Below are 18,658 nucleotides of genomic sequence, written 5' to 3' on the forward strand. Positions count from 1 at the left end.
GTAACTTCTTTACTAGCATCTCGTGTTACTGATTTGAGCTCTCTGAGCATATTGTGGAGGTATATATATATATATATAGCTTTGTGAAAAATTCATATATAACTTGCATCTAAGTATTTTGTTTTGGTGAGAGCAGTTTCTCCATTACCACATTGAATTCGACCCACTGGTACTGCCTCAGTTTCGCAACCTCTCTCGTTTGAGAACAAAGATTTTTATGTGGTGTCTGGACGTGCTGCCAACTCTTCTTGAGAGCTGTCCGAATCTAAACTCACTCGTCTTGGCACCGGTAGTCACTTTCCACAAACTTCAAATACTTTGTTTTTTTTTTTCTTCTTTATATTCATTCATCTTTGTATGATACAGGATTTTTATCCGGATGATGAAGCAGCAGAAATTAAAATCAGCATCGATACCTCGGTGTCTGCAATCATCACTAGAGTATGTAGAGATAAAAAGTTTCAACGGAAGCCCTGATAGAATGAAAGTAGCAAGGGTACTTTGTGGAGAACTCACTGGTGCTTAAAAAGCTTGTTCTGGATGCTAGATGCAAAACCATGGAACAAGGGTGTTACATCACAGAACAGGGGTTTTCCATGTTTAGGGATCTCCTTTCATTGCCCAGGCCATCTAGTGCGTGTCAGATCCTACTTAAATGATTAGACTCGAGAGTTAGCATTTTCAAGCTGGTTTTGTTAGACTGCATTTGGATTTTTTGGTTCTGTTTTTCTTTCTTGTTGAAGTCTTTGTGTGCTTTTTGGTCACTAGTTATGGAATAATGCTTGAGAATTCTACAACTGTACAGCTTTGTTTGTCTTCTTTTTTAAGCCATCTGTGCACCATATCAGCAAGTTTAACATTCTTGATTTTCCACATATTATAGATCAAACTAAAGTATTCCACATTTTTTTTATGTTTTCTCTATTTCACAAAAACTGTTATTTTGACGTTTTTGTACTGTTACACAAAAAAATCTCACATTAAAGTTTGATGTAGTTAATACATATTTTAAGTTTTTTTAATGCAAAACTGAGGGAATACTATTTACAAAATTAAATTATGTACTGTATTTTAGCACTTAATATATTCTTGATGTTATCTAAGCCAAAAATATCGCGCGAAGATCACGTATATAAATGTATAGATGGATTCTTCAGAACTAATTTTTCTTTTTTTGAACCAAACAATATTTAGAAATCCAAACCCTAGAAGACGAATCTGCCTAAGCTACCAGTGAATCTGAGAGGCAACAAGAGAGCTCCGTTGTGGTTAGACCGTCCTTCTTCAACAATCTTACTATACACTTCTCTATATAAATCCGAAACCCTAATCCATTAAGCAATATTGCTTGTTCTCTAAGTTTCTCCTGCTTAGGTTTTTTCACTCTTCCACTTTTGAATGTATTCATGTTCATTATACTCTAGTGCGATGTTGCATATGCATATATATTCAACTGTAATGTGTATTAAGTAAAGATTTAAATAACTCGTCTTAACGCTCTTTAAGTTTTAAGCAAATTAAAGAAAAAAAATAAAAACGATCTTTAAGTTTCGTACTGTGATGCAGATCTTGTGTCTGAACCTGAAACAAAACAATGAGCGAGAGGGGAGTAGCATGTCGCAGAACTAGAGAAGACATGATAAGCGTCTTACCTGATCACTTGCTGTGTCAGATACTCTGTAATGTTCCTACAAAGACAGCTGTTATGACTAGTGTTCTGTCCACCAGATGGAGAAGTATCTGGCTTTCGATTCCTCACTTGGATTTGCAGAGTGATGATTTCCCTAACTTCACTGCCTTCGCTAACTTCATCTCAAGGTTTCTAGATTTCTCTAAGGGCTCATCACGTTTACACAAGCTCAAACTTGAGTCATGGAACCTTGATTTTGTGAGTGGTTATCTTGATCCCTGTTGCTTGATAACAGATTGGATCAACAATGCAGTTACACGTAAAGTTCAACATCTAGATATCTTATATCCTTGGATTGTAAAGAAGATGCCACTAAGCATCTACACATGTGAGACTCTTGTATCCTTGAAACTCACTAATGCGTCATTGGCTGATTGCGACTATGTTTCTCTACCTTGTCTGAAGATCATGCATCTAGTAGACAACATATACGCCAGCGATGCCTTTCTTGAGAAGCTTATCTCATCTTGTCCGGTTCTTGAAGATTTAACATTTGTTGGAAACAGAGATACAGAGTACAACCTTAGGGTTTTACGAGTGCGTTCTAAGTCATTGAAGAGTCTTGTAGTTGATCTAGACGGTGACACGGATATGGATAGTGAGAACACTGGGAAAGGTGTTGTGATTGATGCTCCTGGACTTGACTATTTGAGTCTTGAAGATTACCAGTCGACAAGTTTCGTGATAAGCAAGCTAAGTTTCTCTGCTAAGGTATATGTTAATGTCGGTTTTGATATGGCCTTTGACACTGCTGTGATTGATTCCTCGAAGAGAAGTGTAGTGAGAACATTCTTTACCATGCTCTCGAACGTAAGGGACATGACTCTAAGTGGAACAACTTTGCGTATCATCTCTCTATACTTGAAACACGAACTGCTTCCTCAGTTTCCTCACTTGATCAGATTACATTCGGTCTTCTATAACTCTGACTTGGGAAAGTTACCAAACATTCTTCAGAGCTGTCCAAATCTCAAATCCCTTGTCTTGGTGATGAAACTTCTTTACCTTTTATATTATATAGTTTTTACTCACATCATCTTGACCCAATTCTTGAATGATTTAACATGCAGGAACCGGAGGAGTTTAAGATGAACGAACTGCTTGTTCTCTCATCATCATCAGTTCCAGAATGTTTAAGATCATCACTAGAGCACGTTGAGATAAAAACACTGATAAGAGGAGCTGTAGCTGAAATGGAACTAGTAAAATACTTCCTTGAGAACTCAGCAGTGCTCAAGAAGTTGAAGATGTGTTTGCGTCGTGGGAGAATGAATGAAGAGTCGTTCATCTTGATGGAACTCTTGAGATTAAGGAGATGCTCTCCTTGTTGTGAAGTTGTTATTCAACTTGAAGAGTTAAACGAGACTCGTCAAAGTATGGTGAGATACTACACCTTTTTGTAACAAGAATTGGATTTTACTCTGGCTTAAAAAATTAGTGGGTGATTGGTTGTAGCTCCAAATGCTTTATAACAGCCGAAATTAGTCTAGAACTATATTATATGTCACAACAAATCAAATTTTCCTTTCTTTAAAATACTACATCCAAAAATTTTCTAGAAATTTTTTTCAAAAATAGATGTAAAGAATTCTATTTTCATAGCAAATGTATATAGTTTTCTTTTTATTCAACTTTTTAAAATTCAATTAAAATTTTAAACTATGTTTAATCTGTTTAATTTGATTTATACTAAAGAGACAACTAAATATATTTGTTATACTAAAGACACAACCATGTTATTTTTTTTGTTACATTTTGGCAAATTTCCCAAAAAAATAATCCAAATATCTTTGGGCCAGGCCCTTCAAAAATCCTTCGGCCAGGCCCTTCGAAAATCCTGAGAATTTGACTACTACATCATTCTTCGTCTCTTCCAAAAAATACAAAAACCCTAAAAACGAATCAGTTCATTTCGCAAATCGGATCTTTATGGAGGAAAGCTCTTCGAAAAAGAAACGAACGCTTGAAGATTACGAAAGATTCTACAAAATAATCATACAAAATTACTTAAGAAAACCTAGAGAAGAAGATAAGATAAGCAAGCTACCAGATTCTCTGATCTCTCAGATACTCTCCCATCTCCCGACCACAAAGGAAGCTGTTCGAACTAGCGTTCTGTCCAAACGGTGGAGAAGTCTCTACCTTTTGATCCCCGCGTTGACTGTGAACGCTAACGAGTTCCCAAATCACAACGCCTTCGTTGGTTTTATCGATAGGTTTCTAGGTTTCTCCAGAGAACAGAACTCGATCCTACACAGGTGCAAGTTAACTATCCATAAGAATGTGATCAATGACTCTCCTCCCTGTGTCACACGGTTGATCGATTCTGTAGCGTCGTCTAAACTTAATCATCTCGACGTCGAGTGTCTCGTGAACCGCAAGTTTCTAGAAGCGGTTCCGCAGAGTCTTTACGTGTGCGACACGCTCGTGTATCTAAGACTCCATCGTGTCTCGTTTGGCGAGTTTGAATCTTTCTCTTTACCTTGTCTAAAGACAATGGTGTTAGAACATAATGTATACGCTAATGACACGAGCCTTGAGTTGTTTATCTCGCATTGCTCTGTTCTTGAGGATCTGAGCATTGTTAGAATGGAACCGGATAACATAAAGGTTTTACGAGTGTGCTCCAAGACGTTGACTAGTCTTCATATAGACTATTTCTTTGGTGAAGATGATGACTTTGATGACGAGGGTTTCGAGAGAGATGGCTCAGGGGTTTTCATCAATGCTCCTAAACTCGAGTTCTTGAAATTCGAAGATGATCTCTCTGATAGTAAAATCATTACCAATTCAGGGTCCTTAGCCAAGGTCGACATTGTTTTCGTCTTCAGTGAGAACGATACTGCTGATTTAATAGACTTACCAAAGCGAGATATGATCCGTAACTTCTTTACTAGCATCTCACGTGTTACTGATTTGAAGCTCTCTTCGCATATTGTGGAGGTATATATATATATATATATATAGCTTTTGAAATTCATATAGTTAACACATGTTTCATGAAGTTTTTGTTCACTCTTGTTTCTTTTTTTTTTGGTGAGCAGTTTCTTTATTACAACAATCAATTCGACCCACTGGTACTGCCTCGGTTTTGTAACCTTTCTCGTTTAAAACTGAAGATTTCTAAGTCGTGTCTGAAAATGTTACCAACTCTTCTTAAGAGATGTCCTAATCTAAAGACACTCATCTTGGTGCTGGTAATGACTTTCACAACTCAAATACTTCTGTTGTCTTTATATTCATTCATCTTGGTTTGTTATGTTTAATTTATACAGGATTTTGATACTAGTGATGAGAAAGCACTGGTGATAAGAGCTTCATCAGTACCTCGGTGTTTGCTGTCATCACTAGAGCATGTAGAGATAAAATGTTTAAACGGAGGGCCTGCTAGAATGGAAGTAGCAAGGTACATTGTAGAGAACTCACTGGTTCTTAAAAAGCTTGTTCTGGATATTAGATGCACCACCATGGAAAAAGGGTTTTACTTCACAGAAGAAGGGTTTAACATGTTGAGGTATCTCCTTGCATTGCCCAGGCCAAATAGCACGTGTCAAATCCTACTTAAATGATTAGAAACTCAAGAGTAGCATTTTCAAGCTGGTTTGTTAGACTGAAATTGGATTCTAGATTTTGTTTTTTTCTTTTGTTGTTGAAGTTTCTATTATGATGTCTTCGTGAGCGTTTTGGTGCACTAGTTATGGATGATGCTTGAGAGTTCTATAACTACACAGCTTTTGTTTGTCTTCTCTTAAGCCATCTCTGCACCATTAGCAAGTTTAGCATTTTTGATTTTCCAAATATAATAGATCAAATTAAGGTACTGTACATATTTGATAAAGAAATAGCATATGATATCTTTCAAATGTTTTATCACAAATATAGAACATAACATTACAAATGACAAAAAAAAATTATTAAAGAGATGAAAATATTTATATCTCTATAGTTAACTAATTTTTAATTAGTGTATTTCTTATAAAAAATTAAAAGAAACAAGAAAAAGGTTTCGAATTGAATAATTTTTGTTGAAATATATAAATATGCATAAGGTAAGTGAATAATTGACAACATTTTAATGACATTTCTTTCTGTCATTTTCATCCATGCGTTTGACAGATTTAACATACTTGATACTTCTACTGTATCATTTTAAATGGTTTTAAAGTTTTTTCACAAGGACTAAGAAAGTACAAAATTTTATGTGATTTATCTTGATTGCATAAAAGTATTTTTAAATAATATATGTTCAACAAATTAAAAAAATATAGTATTTTGTAATTGGTCACAACTTTCGAATTTTACCTAGATTAGTGAGAACATCACTTTTTGTGCGAATGTTAAATAACATCACTTATAAGAACATCACTTATTTTGAAACAAAATAAAAACTTTTAAAAACCACTGAAATTGATACAGAAAGAATATTATTTAGAGAATTGAATCATGTATTGTATTTTTTGCTATTATTCTTGATCTTATCTAAGCCATAAGCCCAAACCATCCCAACTTCCCAAGCAGTAATAGAATGGCCTTTTTAGAAGAAAAAAACTCTAAGCCATAAGCCAAAAATATCGAGGGAAAAGAGATCACGGATATAAATGTAAAGAGGATTCTACGGAACCAAACAACTACCCTAGAAGACGAATCTGCTGAAGCTGCTAATGAATCTGAGAGGCAGCAAAGAGCTCTAGTGCGGTGAGACTTTTCTTGTTCAACAATCTAACTATACACTTCTCTATATACATTCGAAACCCTAATCCATTAAGCTATATTGCTTGTTCTCTAAGTTTCTCCTGCTTAGATTTCTTCTCTGCTCTACTCTTGAATGTTTTCATGCTCACTTTACTCTGGAACAATGTTGCCTATGTATAAGCATATTATCTTAAGATTCAAATAGCTTGTTGTGTTAACCTTTCAGTTTCGTACTGTGATGCAGATCTTGTTTCTGAACGTGAAGCAAAACAATGAGCGAGAGAGGAACATCGTGTTGCAGAACCGAAGAGGACAGGATAAGCTTCTTACCTGATGACTTGCTGTGTCAGATACTCTCTCATGTTCCTACAAAGACAGGTGTTATGACTAGTGTTCTGTCTACCAGATGGAGAACTATCTGGCTTTCGATACCTATCTTGGATTTGCACACTGATGATTTCCCTAACTTCACCGCCTTGGCGAGCTTCATCTCCCGTTTTCTAGATGGCTCATCATGCTTACACAAGCTCAAACTTGCTTTCGGCTCTGGGAGACCTATTCGAGATATCTCTAATGAGTTTATGAGATTAGCTTTTAACTTTACGGGAATTATTGGAGATATCTCTAGTAATCCCGCTTATTTGATGACGCAATGGATCAACAATGCAGTTACACGTAAAGTTCAACATGTAGATATCTTATATCCTACAAAAGATATCTTAGCTCGTTGGATTGTAGGCATGATGAAGATGCCACTAAGCATCTACACCTGTGAGACTCTAGTATCCTTGAAACTCTGTAACGTGTCATTGGCTGATTCGGAGAATTTTTCTCTACCTCGTCTCAAAATCATGCGTTTAGTAGGCAACGTTTACACTAATGATGCCTTTCTGGAGAAGCTTATCTCATCTTGCCCGGTTCTTGAAGAGTTAGTTGTTAGAAACAGAGATACAGAGTACAACTTTAGGGTTTTACAAGTTTGTTCCAAGTCATTAAAGAGTCTTGTGGTTGATCTCGATGGTAGAGAGAATGTGTTCAAAGATTTTAGGGTTGTTGTGATTGATGCTCCTGGACTCAACAATTTGAGACTTAAAGATAACCAGTTCACAATTTATGTAATAAGCAATTTAGGTTCATCTGCCAAGGTAGACATTGATGTCAGTTTTAATTTGAAAAGAAGTGTAGTGAGAAGTGCAGTGAGAATGAGAAGTTTATACACAATGCTCGTACGGGGCATGACTACAAGCTCCTCAAAGAGAAGTGTAATGAGAAGTTTCTTCACCATGCTCTCGAGCGTAAGGGACATGACTATAAGTCAAACAACTTTAGAGGTATACATATATTTACATTATGTGTGTGTCAATGGATTTGATTAATTGAGCATTTGAATGAAAAGTTTTTTAATGTGTTTGCAGGGCGTATGTCTCAACTTGAAACATAAACCAGAGCCTCAGTTTTCTTACTTGATCAGATTACATGTGATCTTGTATAACTCTGATCTGGGGAAGTTGCCAAACATTCTTGAGTGCTGTCCAAATCTCAAATCCCTTGTCTTGGTGATGAAACTTTACCTTTTATATTATTTATTGTTTTTGTTCACATATATAGATGTTATAACTCATCTATATTTCTTGAATGGTTTTATATGCAGGAGTTGAGTAATCTTAAGAAGGAGGAACTACTTTTTTCCTCATCGTCATCAGTTCCAGTATGTTTAAGATCATCCCTGGAGTACGTTGAGATAAAAACACCGATGAGCGGAGCTGTTGCGGAAATAGAACTAGTGAAGTACTTCCTGGAGAACTCGACGGTGCTCAAGAAGTTTAAGATGTGTTTGCGCTGTGGGAGAAAGAACGAAGAGTCAAAAATCTTGATGGAACGCTTGAGACTGAGCAGATGCTCTCCTTCTTGTGAAGTTGTTGTTCAACTTGAAGAGTTACGAGAAGAGACTTCTCTCAAACTATGATTAGATACTACAACTTTTTGTAACACTTGCAGTTTCAATTTTAAGAACAAGAATTGGATTTTAACTATGGTTTGAGAATATGTGATGTTTTTACTTTTCAGTATCCTAAGTAGTAGTTGCCTAGTAGACAGTAAACTCATAGCAATCAATTTTTAGGTTCGGTTTGGTTGGAGTTAATTTATATTTCAGTTTGTTTGTTTTGTGAAGAAGGAATCCGGACTGGATTTTACTATGGTTTCAATTTATATTTCAGTTTGTTTGTTTTGTGAAGAAGGAATCAGGACTGGATTTTACTATGGTTTCGAAAATTGTATATTAGTTCAGTTGAGATAGGTCTGATGAAAAATAATATTAGTAAGCAAGCTTTTTAGGTCATGTCTGGAAATGCTGCCAACGCGTCCTTGTGCTGGTAATGACATTCACAACTCAAAGACTTTCCAGGATTCTGTTTTCTTTATATTCATTCATCACAGAAGAAGGGTTTTACATGGTGAGGGATCTCCTTGCATTGCCCAGGCCATCTGGCATGTGTCAAATCCTACTTAAATGATCAGACTCAAGAGTAGCATTTCCAAGCTGGTTTGTTAGACTGCATTTAGTTATGGATGATACTTGAGAATTCTATAACTATATAGCTTTGTTTGTCTTCTCTTAAGCTATCTCTGCACCATCATCAAGTTTAGTATTCTTGATTTTCCACATATTATAGATCAAATTAAAGTACTTCAAATATTTGATATTCATTCTGTTTCATAAAGATGTATGTTAGGAAAAAAAGGTTCAAAAGGATACATTTTTTTTTGTATTTCTACTCATGTTGTTAACTTAATTGTAAATTTTAAAATTATTAATTTTATTATTGATTAGGAGTACAATAAATAGATAATCACACAAAACTATTCACTTATTTTGTTTCATGTTTTAGAAAAAAAAATATTTTTAAAAGATAAGTTTTTTTTGTATTTTCAATAGACTTTTTTATGAACTGATATATGGTGTTTTTGACATCATTATAAATATGTTTTCAGTTTTTTTTATCGAGTTTTCTAATTTTTTTGGAGTCATTTTAAGTTTGGAGTAAGTTGCAGAGTTGAAGAAGAGTGCACAAAGAAATATGCTATATTCGGAGTATTTCCCGCGGAGAAAACAGAGCAATTTGACGGCTGATCCCATTAAGAACAGTCGGGTGATTGCTCTCGATAATTAAGAAAACCTTCAACATTATTTGGGGATTTTTTTAGCAATTCTATCTTCTTCTCTAAATTTAACGGCGTCTCCATATAAAAATGGGGCCTATTTTTATTTTTTTAGGACACTAGTTTTTGCAAGAAACAAGTTTACGTTGTGAGATTGCTTTTGTAAGAGAGACGGCTCCATGTTTTGAGAAAATTATCATGGACCCTATTATATTTCTATTCAGTCGTATCATGTATTATTCATAATTAGCTAAATTATGTCCTTTATTTTTGGCATGTATTTAATATATTCTTTTTTTTGTAACTGATATTTAATATATTCTTGATATTATCAAAGCCAACATTCTCGCGCGAAAAAAAAGGATTACGTATAAATAAATGTAAAGATGATTCTTTCGGAACCAAACAATATTTTGAAATCCAAACCCTAGAAGACGTATCTGCTGAAGCTACTAGTGAATCTGAGAGGCAACGAGAGAGCTCCACGGTGAGACCTTACTTGGTCAACAATCTTACTCTACACTTGTCTAAATAATTTCAGAAATAAAGGAAGTACTTGCAATAAAGGAAGTACTACACTTATCAAATCCTTGTATTCGAAAACAGTATCTCATTTGGAGAAGATGATGAATAAAGGAAGTACTTGAAAAAAAAAAAAATCAGAAAACTATGAACCCTAAATCCATTAAGCGATATTTCTTGTTCTCTAAGTTTCTCCTGCTTAGATTTCTTCTCTGCTCTACTTTAGAATTTATTCATGCTCACTTTACTCTGGAACAATGTTGCCTATATGCATATTAAATAAAGATTCAAATAGCTTGCGTGTTAACCTTTCAGTTTCGTACTGTGATGCAGATCTTGTGTCTGAACGTGAAGCAAAACAATGAGCGAGAGAGGAACATCATGTTGCAGAAGCGAAGAGGACAGGATAAGCTTCTTACCTGATGACTTGCTGTGTGAGATACTCTCTCATGTTCCTACAAAGACAGGTGTTATGACTAGTGTTCTGTCTACCAGATGGAGAACTATCTGGCTTTCGATACCTATCTTGGATTTGCACACTGATGATTTCCCTAACTTCACCGCCTTGGCGAGCTTCACCTCTTGGTTTCTAGATGGCTCATCATGCTTACACAAGCTCAAACTTGCGTTCGGCTCTTTGAGAACTATTCAAGATATCTCTAATGAGTTGTTGAAATTATCTTTTAACTTCGGGAGAAATATTCAAGATATCTCTAATGAACCGTCTTACTTGATGACACAATGGATCAACAGTGCAGTTACACGTAAAGTTCAACATCTAGATATAACATTCTTATATCCTTGGATTGTGGAGATGATGCCACTAAGCATCTACACCTGTGAGACTATAGTATCCTTGAAACTCTGTAACGTGTCATTGGCTGATTCCGAGAATGTTTCTCTACCTTGTCTCAAGATCATGCATTTGGTTGGCAACGTTTACACTAGCAATGCTTTTCTTGAGAAGCTTATCTCATCTTGCCCGGTTCTTGAAGAGTTAACAGTTGTTAGAAACAGAGATACAGAGTACGACCTTAGGGTTTTACGAGTTTGTTCCAAGTCATTAAAGAGTCTTGTGGTTGATCTCGATGGTAGAAAGTGTTGGTACAGAGATTTTAGGGTTGTTGTGATTGATGCTCCTGGACTCAACAATTTGAGACTGAAAGATAACCAGTTCACAAGTTATGTAATAAGCAATTTAAGTTCATCCGCCAAGGTAGACATTGATGTCAGCTTTGCCAAGCGCTCGAGCGTACCGGACATGACTACAAGCTCCTCAAAGAGAAGTGTAATGAGAAGTTTCTTCACCATGCTCTCGAGCGTAAGGGACATGACTATAAGTCAAACAACTTTAGAGGTATAAAACATATATTTACATTATGTGTCTGTCAATGGATTTGATTAATTGAGCATTTTGAATGAAAAGTTTTTTTAATGTGTTTGCAGGGAATATGTCTCTACTTGAAACATGAACCAGTGCCTCAGTTTCCTTACTTGATCAGATTACATGCGGTCTTGTATAGCTCTGATTTGAGAACTTTGCCGAACATTCTTCAGATCTGTCCAAATCTCAAATCCCTTGTCTTGGTGATGAAACTTTACCTTTTATATTTTATATGGTTTTTTATTCACGTCTATATTTCTTGAATGGTTTTATATATTGCAGGCGTTGAGTTATCTTAGGATGGAGGAACTACATGTTTTCTCATCATCATCAGTTCCAGAATGTTTAAGATCATCCCTGGAGTGCGTTGAGATAAAAACACCGATAAGAGGAGCGGTAACTGAAATAGAACTAGTGAAGTACTTACTTGAGAACTCCGTGGTGCTCAGGAAGTTTAAGATGTGTTTGCGTCGTAGGAGAATGAACGAAGAGTCAAACATTTCCATGAAACTCTTGAGATTGAGGAGATGCTCTCCTTCTTGTGAAGTTGTTGTTCAACTTAAATAGTTAGGTGGTGATTAGTTAATGCTGTTGTTGAAGTTTCTATTATGAAGTCTTTGTGAGCCTTTTGGTCACTAGTTATGGATGATGCTTGAGAATTCTATAAAAGCAAGTGCAACGCTGGTTTCGAGTGTCACGATTTCCAACCATTATTTTATTAATTTTTTCATTTTCTCATCTATTTAAAAAAAATAAAAAAAATAATTGTAGGTCGCCACGTGTCATAGGGTCCGTCGTGGGACCCGCGACAAACGAAGGATTTTTCGCTCACAATTTGGACACAAAAACCAAACACAACAATATTTTAATATTTTTTTCTAAAAATCCGCGTTAAGGATTTGGTGAAGGTCTGCGTTGAACCTGCTCTAACTACACAGTTTTTTTGTCTTCTTTTAAGCCATCTGTACACTATCAGCAAGTTTTCTTGTCTTCTTTTAAGCCATCTGTGCACCATCAGCAAGTTTAATATTCTTAATTGGTTTTCCACATCTTATAGATCAAATTGAAGTACTGTACTTTTTTATATTTTTTCTATCACAAAAAGTGTTATCTTGACGTTTTTAATTTATTGTTACACAAAAAAATTCACTTTAAAATTTTGATGTAATTTATACATATTTTAAGTCTTTTTCGCGAAACTGTGGGAATATTATTTTGTAAAATTAAATTGTGTGTATTTTGGCATTTAATATATTCTTGTTGTTATCTAAGCCAAAAAAATATCGTGCGAAGATAACGCATATAAATGTATAGATGATTTTCTTCAGAACCAAATTATTTTTTTTTGAACCAAGCTGAAAGCACCAAAGATTAGTGCTTGTGAGACAAGGAACAAGATTGGTGAGTTACACATGCGGAGCGTTGAGTAACACGTGGTGACGCGAGAAAGTAGCTGAATGATGACGTGGCGATGAGGAAATCGTTTGAACCTGATATCTCGGAGATATGAATAACGATGGGGATTTGTATGTATCACGATATCTCAGGGGAGATATTGTGAGAGGTGTATATAACCAAATTACTGTGGGTAGATTTAGGTTACGGTTTTAGAGTTTTTGACGTGCTTAAGCAAGAAGAGTGTTCTTGAGAAGCAGTCGTATAAGGAGAGTATCCAGGTTGGGATAGCTTGTCCTGTGTTATTGTCGAGTGACAAGATTAGTAACTGGTCCGTCTCTAGTCGTGTGTGACTGAGTATAAATCGGATTAAACAGATCTAGAGAGATTGTTTAAAAGGTTTCTAATTAATCAAGGAAGTGTTCTTGGAAGTTCTGTGTGTTCCTTATTTGTTTACTGTCCCTGAACTTTCATTTGGTATCAGAGCGGGGAACCTCTGTGGTATCTAATACCACTAACAGGTGAAGATCCTGCGGAAATCATGGACAGTATGAAGGAACTCATCACGTTACAGAAACCAATCATGTTAGACGGTGGAAACTTTGGTCACTGGAAGGCCAGAATGAGACATGTGATCAGGGCGATTAACGAAGATGCATGGACTGCCGTTGAAGAAGGATGGTCAGCTCCCACAGTCATGATGGAAGATAAAACTCTGGGTCCAAAACCAAAGGATCAATGGACTGAAGCAGAAAAAGCTGCATCAAAATTCAATTCTAAAGCTTTGACTGTTATCTTCTCATCAGTTGATCTGGATCAATTTAAGATCATACAAGGATGCGAGTCTGCCAAGGAAGCTTGGGATACCCTGATAAATCATTTTGAAGGAAACACCAGTGTACGACGTACACGAATTGATCATCTTGCATCTAGGTTTGAAAATCTGCGAATGGGAGATGATGATCCTATTGATGGTTTTATTTCCAAGATTAGCGAGATTGCTAATGAGTCTTCAGTCCTTGGTAAGAAGTACGAGGAGAAAGACTTAGTGAAGAAATTACTGAGATGCCTACCTCCTAGGTTTGATGCATACAAAGCTGTTCTAAACATTGCAGTAGACACAGATGAAATGAAGTTTGATCAGTTATCTGGGATACTGAAGGTTCACGACTTGGAAAAATCTGATCGAGCATCAAATTCTCAGAAGAGTATTGCCTTCTCTGCTGACTCTAAGGAAAGTGATAGAGTTACCAAGATTGAAGAGAATCTAGGATTAATGGCTCGAAACTTCAACAAGTTTGTGAAACGCATGGAGAAAGGAACAAGTCGCTCAAATAATCGGTTTCAGCGAGGGGAATCTGATCGAAGCAGTTCTCAATACTCAAAACAAGATGCATCAAGAACATCTAAGAAGAAGGATCTTCAGTGTCATGAGTGTGAAGGATACGGTCACTTCAAGAATGAATGTCCTCTTACTAAGAGAAAGGAGCTGAAGTGTATTGAATGTAAGGGAATTGGCCATACTAGGAGTGAGTGTCCTAATACTCTGAAGAAGGACAAATCGCTTGTGTGTTTCAGTGACTCTGACTCTGATAATGACAGTGAGGAAGAAGAACTTCATCTGAATTTCATGGCATTAATCGGACAGGAAGATGATGAGAAATCAAAATCAGGCGATGAAGAAGATGACAACACTTTAGGTCAGGATCTTGAAACAGAGTACAAGACTCTCTTTGACAAATTTGCTGAGCTTAGCCATGAGAACTTGCAACTTCTTAAAGACAAGGCAATGTTGAAAGCGCAAGTGAACATTCTGGAGCTAGAACAGCCATCAGGTCAGAGCTCAAATCTCTCAATTCTGAAGGAATCTGATCAAGAGGTTCTGTCTTTGAAACGAGCAGTGGTAGAACAAGAGAGATGTCAGAAATTGTTTGAAGTCAAGATTGAACAACTGACCAATCTACTAGCAGAAGAAATGGACAAGAGTAAACTTCTTCAGAATCAACTTGCAGAAAATCTGAAGAAAGTTAAGATGCTCACTTCAGGCACATCAACACTGGATCATCTTCTTACTATAGGACAATGTCCTAGCACAAACAGGGGTCTCGGGTATCCAGGTACCAAGTATACAGCTGAAGAGAAGGGAAAACAAGTTGTCTTTGTAAAAGGAGCTGTAGAAGAAGAGAAACCAGTAGCTGAAGAACTTCCTCGAGTCAGTATCACGAGAGTTTCCACTCAGAAAGGAAAAATCACGAACTCAGTACAGATTCCACATCGAAGAAATGCATGTCAATTTTGTGGAAAACGAGGACATCATGTTAAGTATTGTTACTTCCGAAGACATCAGTATGAGAGAGCTTGGAGGTTAAACTTGTGCTTCATGGAACCAACCCTCTATGGTCATGTTTGGATAGCCAAACGAGATCTGTATCCGAACTATAAAAAGGTACAACAAGTTGTGTCACATGACAAACAAGATGAGCTACACACAAATTCAGAGACTGAAATTGTGTGCAATCTTGCACGAATACATAGTGGGGATGAGTTTGTGAGTAATGTTGCGTACACTAGTGCTGAGAGTAGCAATGCAAATGATACCCCTTGGTACTTTGACAGTGGTTGCTCCAAACATATGACTGGAAAGCTGGAATTTGTCGAGAAACTTGAGCTTCTTCAAGGAGGCAAAGTCACTTTTGGAGATGGTGGTCAGGGAAGAATCCGTGGGGTTGGAGTACTGGAAAGACAAGATCTTCCTCGTCTCATGAATGTATATCTGGTGGATGGACTCAAGGCAAATCTGATCAGTGTGAGCCAACTGTGTGATGATGGATTGGAAGTCATTTTTAACAGTAAAGAATGCAGAGCTGTTGATGCAAAAGGAAATCTAGTTCTGTATGGAGTTCGTTCAGGCAACAACTGCTACATGTGGAAACCATCACAACTGTGCTTATCTGCAAGAGAATCCAAACTTGATCTCTGGCACAAGAAGCTTGGACACATGAACACTCGTGGACTGACAAAACTGGTGAATGCTGAGGTTGTGAGAGGAGTACCTGAGCTCGAAAAAGAAACAAATACAGTGTGTGGAGGATGCTGTCAGGGAAAGCAGATCAAGGTGCAACATAAGCAGATTTCAGAGATTCACTCTAAGCGTGTTCTTGAACTAGTACACATGGATCTTATGGGTCCAATCACACCTGAGAGCATTGCTGGTAAACGCTACATTCTTGTTATGGTTGATGATTTCTCGAGATACACTTGGATCGATTTTCTGAGAAAGAAATCAGATGCACTTGAGAGCTTTCGTATCTTGGCACTGCAACTCAAACAAGTAAAAGGAGGCATTATTCAGATTAAGAGTGATCACGGAGGAGAATTTCAAAATGAACAGTTTGATAAATTCTGTCAGAGCCAAGGAATTCGTCATCAATATGCTGCTCCTAGAACTCCACAACAAAATGGGGTTGTTGAAAGAAAGAACAGAACACTGCAGGAGATGGCTAGAGCAATGTTATGTGGAAACAGTGTCCCTTCTGGTTTCTGGGCAGAAGCTGTAGCTACGGCTTGTTACATAATTAATCGAGTGTACGTGAAGCCAAAGACTACGATGACACCCTATGAGATCTTCAAAGGGAAAACACCAAATTTGAGTCATATGCATGTTTTCGGATGTCTCTGTTACATATTGAACGATCAGGATCATCTAGGAAAATTTGAGGCTAAGAGTGATGTTGGAATGTTTCTTGGTTACTCTACAAACAGCTCAGCTTACAGAGTATACAACCAGCGTACCAAGTTTGTTGGTGATAATGTCAATGTGGTGTTTGACGACAACATAGGCTTTTATCAAGCTAAGGTGACACAAACGATTGAGTGTGTGACACAGCCTGTCAGTACATCAACTGAAACCGAGCTCAAAGATGAGTCTGAAGAAGAAAATGAGCAGAACAACATCAAAGTCGATCTAGACAAAGGAAAAGTTCATCGCAATCACTCCTCATCTGACGTTATTGGTGGAGTATTTGATGAACGAGTCACCAGGAAGAAAAAGATTGACTTCAAAGAGATGGTGAAGCTGGCATTCTTTGTGGAAGAGATGAATAAAGTTGAGTGCTTCGTGTCTCTCTTTGAACCTAAGAATCTACAAGAAGCTCTTGAAGATGAGTACTGGACTGATTCAATGCACCAAGAGCTTGAACAGTTTGAAAGACTTGATGTGTGGGCATTGGTTCCAAGACCTGAAAATGTGAACATCATTGGGACGAAATGGATTCATAAAAACAAGACAGATGAGGAAGGAAATGTGATCAGAAATAAGTCAAGACTTGTAGGGCAAGGATATGCTCAGATTGAAGGAGTGGATTTCGATGAGACTTTCGCTCCAGTTGCTAGGCTTGAATCGATCAGACTGTTATTTGGCATGGCGTGCAGTCTTCGAATCAAACTCTATCAGATGGACGTAAAAGTGCTTTCTTAAATGGGATACTTCAAGAAGAGGTCTACGTCTCACAACCTAAAGGTTTTGAGGATCCACATTTTCCAGATCATGTCTACAAGCTTAAGAAAGCTCTTTATGGTCTAAAACAAGCTCCACGAGCTTGGTATGACAGACTAACTGAGTTTCTCATTAAGGCTGGCTTTCAGCGAGGTGGAGTAGACAAAACTCTGTTCATAGGAGAAAATGGGAAGGACATCCTAATCATTCAAGTCTATGTTGATGACATTATCTTCGGGAGTACCGATCAAGCGATGGTGGATGAGTTTGTCAAGACAATGACGAAGGAGTTTGAGATGAGCATGGTAGGCGAACTGAGTTACTTTCTTGGTTTACAAGTGAAACAGCTCCCTGATGGCATCACAGTGTCTCAGAGTACATATGCCAAGAACCTCATCAAACGATTTGGGATGCAAACCAGCAAAATTGCTAAGACTCCGATGAGCACAGCTACTAAACTTTCGAGAGACGAGGATGGAAAACCAGTTGATGAAAAGCTCTACAGAGCCATGATTGGGAGTCTGCTGTATCTCACTGCAAGCAGACCAGATCTTTGCTTGAGCGTAGGAATATGTGCACGATACCAAGCTCATCCGAAGGAATCTCACATGAATGCTGTCAAACGAATAATCAAATATGTGAAAGGTACATTGGATTTTGGTCTTCATTACACTTTTGAAACTAACGTGAATCTTGCAGGATTTTGCGATGCTGATTGGGCAGGGTGTTTAGATGATAGACACAGCACGTCAGGAGGATGTTTCTTCCTAGGAAACAATTTGGTGGCATGGCATAGCAAGAAGCAAAATTGTGTCTCTCTATCGACTGCCGAGGCAGAGTATATAGCCTTGGGGAGTTGTTGCACTCAACTACTCTGGATGCGACAGATGCTAGTTGATTATGGTATCATTTCGGAATCTATGCTTGTTCACTGTGACAACATGAGTGCCATAAATCTGTCTAAGAATCCTGTTCAGCATTCACGCACCAAACATGTGGATATTAGACATCACTTTGTGAGAGAATTGGTTGAGATGAGGATTGTGACGCTTGAGCATGTGCCAACAGAAAGACAACTGGCTGATCTTTTCACAAAACCATTGGATTACAACACCTTTCTGGGTCTTAGGAAGGCGTTGGGAATCATTGACCTCTGAACAAGTTCAAATGAGAGAGTAGGATTGCTGTACATAGTTGCTGATACCTGTAGGGATTTCATCACCCAACTAAAACCTTGACTCAACAAATTTCTCCTTGATAGTTGCTCGCAACGGCTCCTGATATCACACTTATCTGGTTCGATGAAGAAAGACACTCA

General features: G+C 37.3%; 4 protein-coding genes across 5 annotated transcripts; all 4 read left to right on the forward strand.

Annotated features, from left to right (window-relative positions):
- Positions 1-1,178: 1,178 nt before the first annotated feature.
- On the forward strand, positions 1,179-3,175 carry LOC108846765 (putative F-box/FBD/LRR-repeat protein At5g22670). The gene is made up of 3 exons (XM_018619972.2): positions 1,179-1,268; positions 1,567-2,677; positions 2,761-3,175. The coding sequence occupies exons 2-3, from the start codon at positions 1,595-1,597 to the stop codon at positions 3,091-3,093; spliced, it is 1,416 nt and encodes a 471-aa protein (XP_018475474.2). The 5' UTR covers positions 1,179-1,268; positions 1,567-1,594; the 3' UTR covers positions 3,094-3,175.
- A 341-nt stretch (positions 3,176-3,516) lies between these two features.
- On the forward strand, positions 3,517-5,500 carry LOC130509461 (FBD-associated F-box protein At5g22730-like). The gene is made up of 3 exons (XM_057005466.1): positions 3,517-4,633; positions 4,735-4,887; positions 4,966-5,500. The coding sequence occupies exons 1-3, from the start codon at positions 3,620-3,622 to the stop codon at positions 5,257-5,259; spliced, it is 1,461 nt and encodes a 486-aa protein (XP_056861446.1). The 5' UTR covers positions 3,517-3,619; the 3' UTR covers positions 5,260-5,500.
- Positions 5,501-6,253: 753 nt separating this feature from the next.
- Positions 6,254-8,422, forward strand: LOC108845553 (putative F-box/FBD/LRR-repeat protein At5g22670). The gene is made up of 4 exons (XM_057005627.1): positions 6,254-6,385; positions 6,627-7,713; positions 7,798-7,938; positions 8,034-8,422. The coding sequence occupies exons 2-4, from the start codon at positions 6,655-6,657 to the stop codon at positions 8,346-8,348; spliced, it is 1,515 nt and encodes a 504-aa protein (XP_056861607.1). The 5' UTR covers positions 6,254-6,385; positions 6,627-6,654; the 3' UTR covers positions 8,349-8,422.
- A 1,531-nt stretch (positions 8,423-9,953) lies between these two features.
- On the forward strand, positions 9,954-12,122 carry LOC108835213 (putative F-box/FBD/LRR-repeat protein At5g22670). Of its 2 annotated transcripts, none has more exons than XM_057005562.1 (4): positions 9,954-10,031; positions 10,400-11,423; positions 11,513-11,653; positions 11,733-12,122. In XM_057005562.1, exons 2-4 carry the CDS (start codon positions 10,428-10,430, stop codon positions 12,015-12,017), a joined length of 1,422 nt encoding a protein of 473 aa, XP_056861542.1. In that variant the 5' UTR covers positions 9,954-10,031; positions 10,400-10,427; the 3' UTR covers positions 12,018-12,122. The 2 variants fall into 2 exon arrangements, with proteins under 2 accessions (XP_056861542.1, XP_056861543.1); XM_057005563.1 differs by having other exon boundaries at positions 9,968-10,046.
- The last annotated feature ends 6,536 nt before the right edge of the window (positions 12,123-18,658 follow it).

The sequence above is a fragment of the Raphanus sativus genome, chromosome 3 (assembly GCF_000801105.2).
Source record: "Raphanus sativus cultivar WK10039 chromosome 3, ASM80110v3, whole genome shotgun sequence".
In the NCBI taxonomy this organism is placed as follows: domain Eukaryota; kingdom Viridiplantae; phylum Streptophyta; class Magnoliopsida; order Brassicales; family Brassicaceae; genus Raphanus; species Raphanus sativus.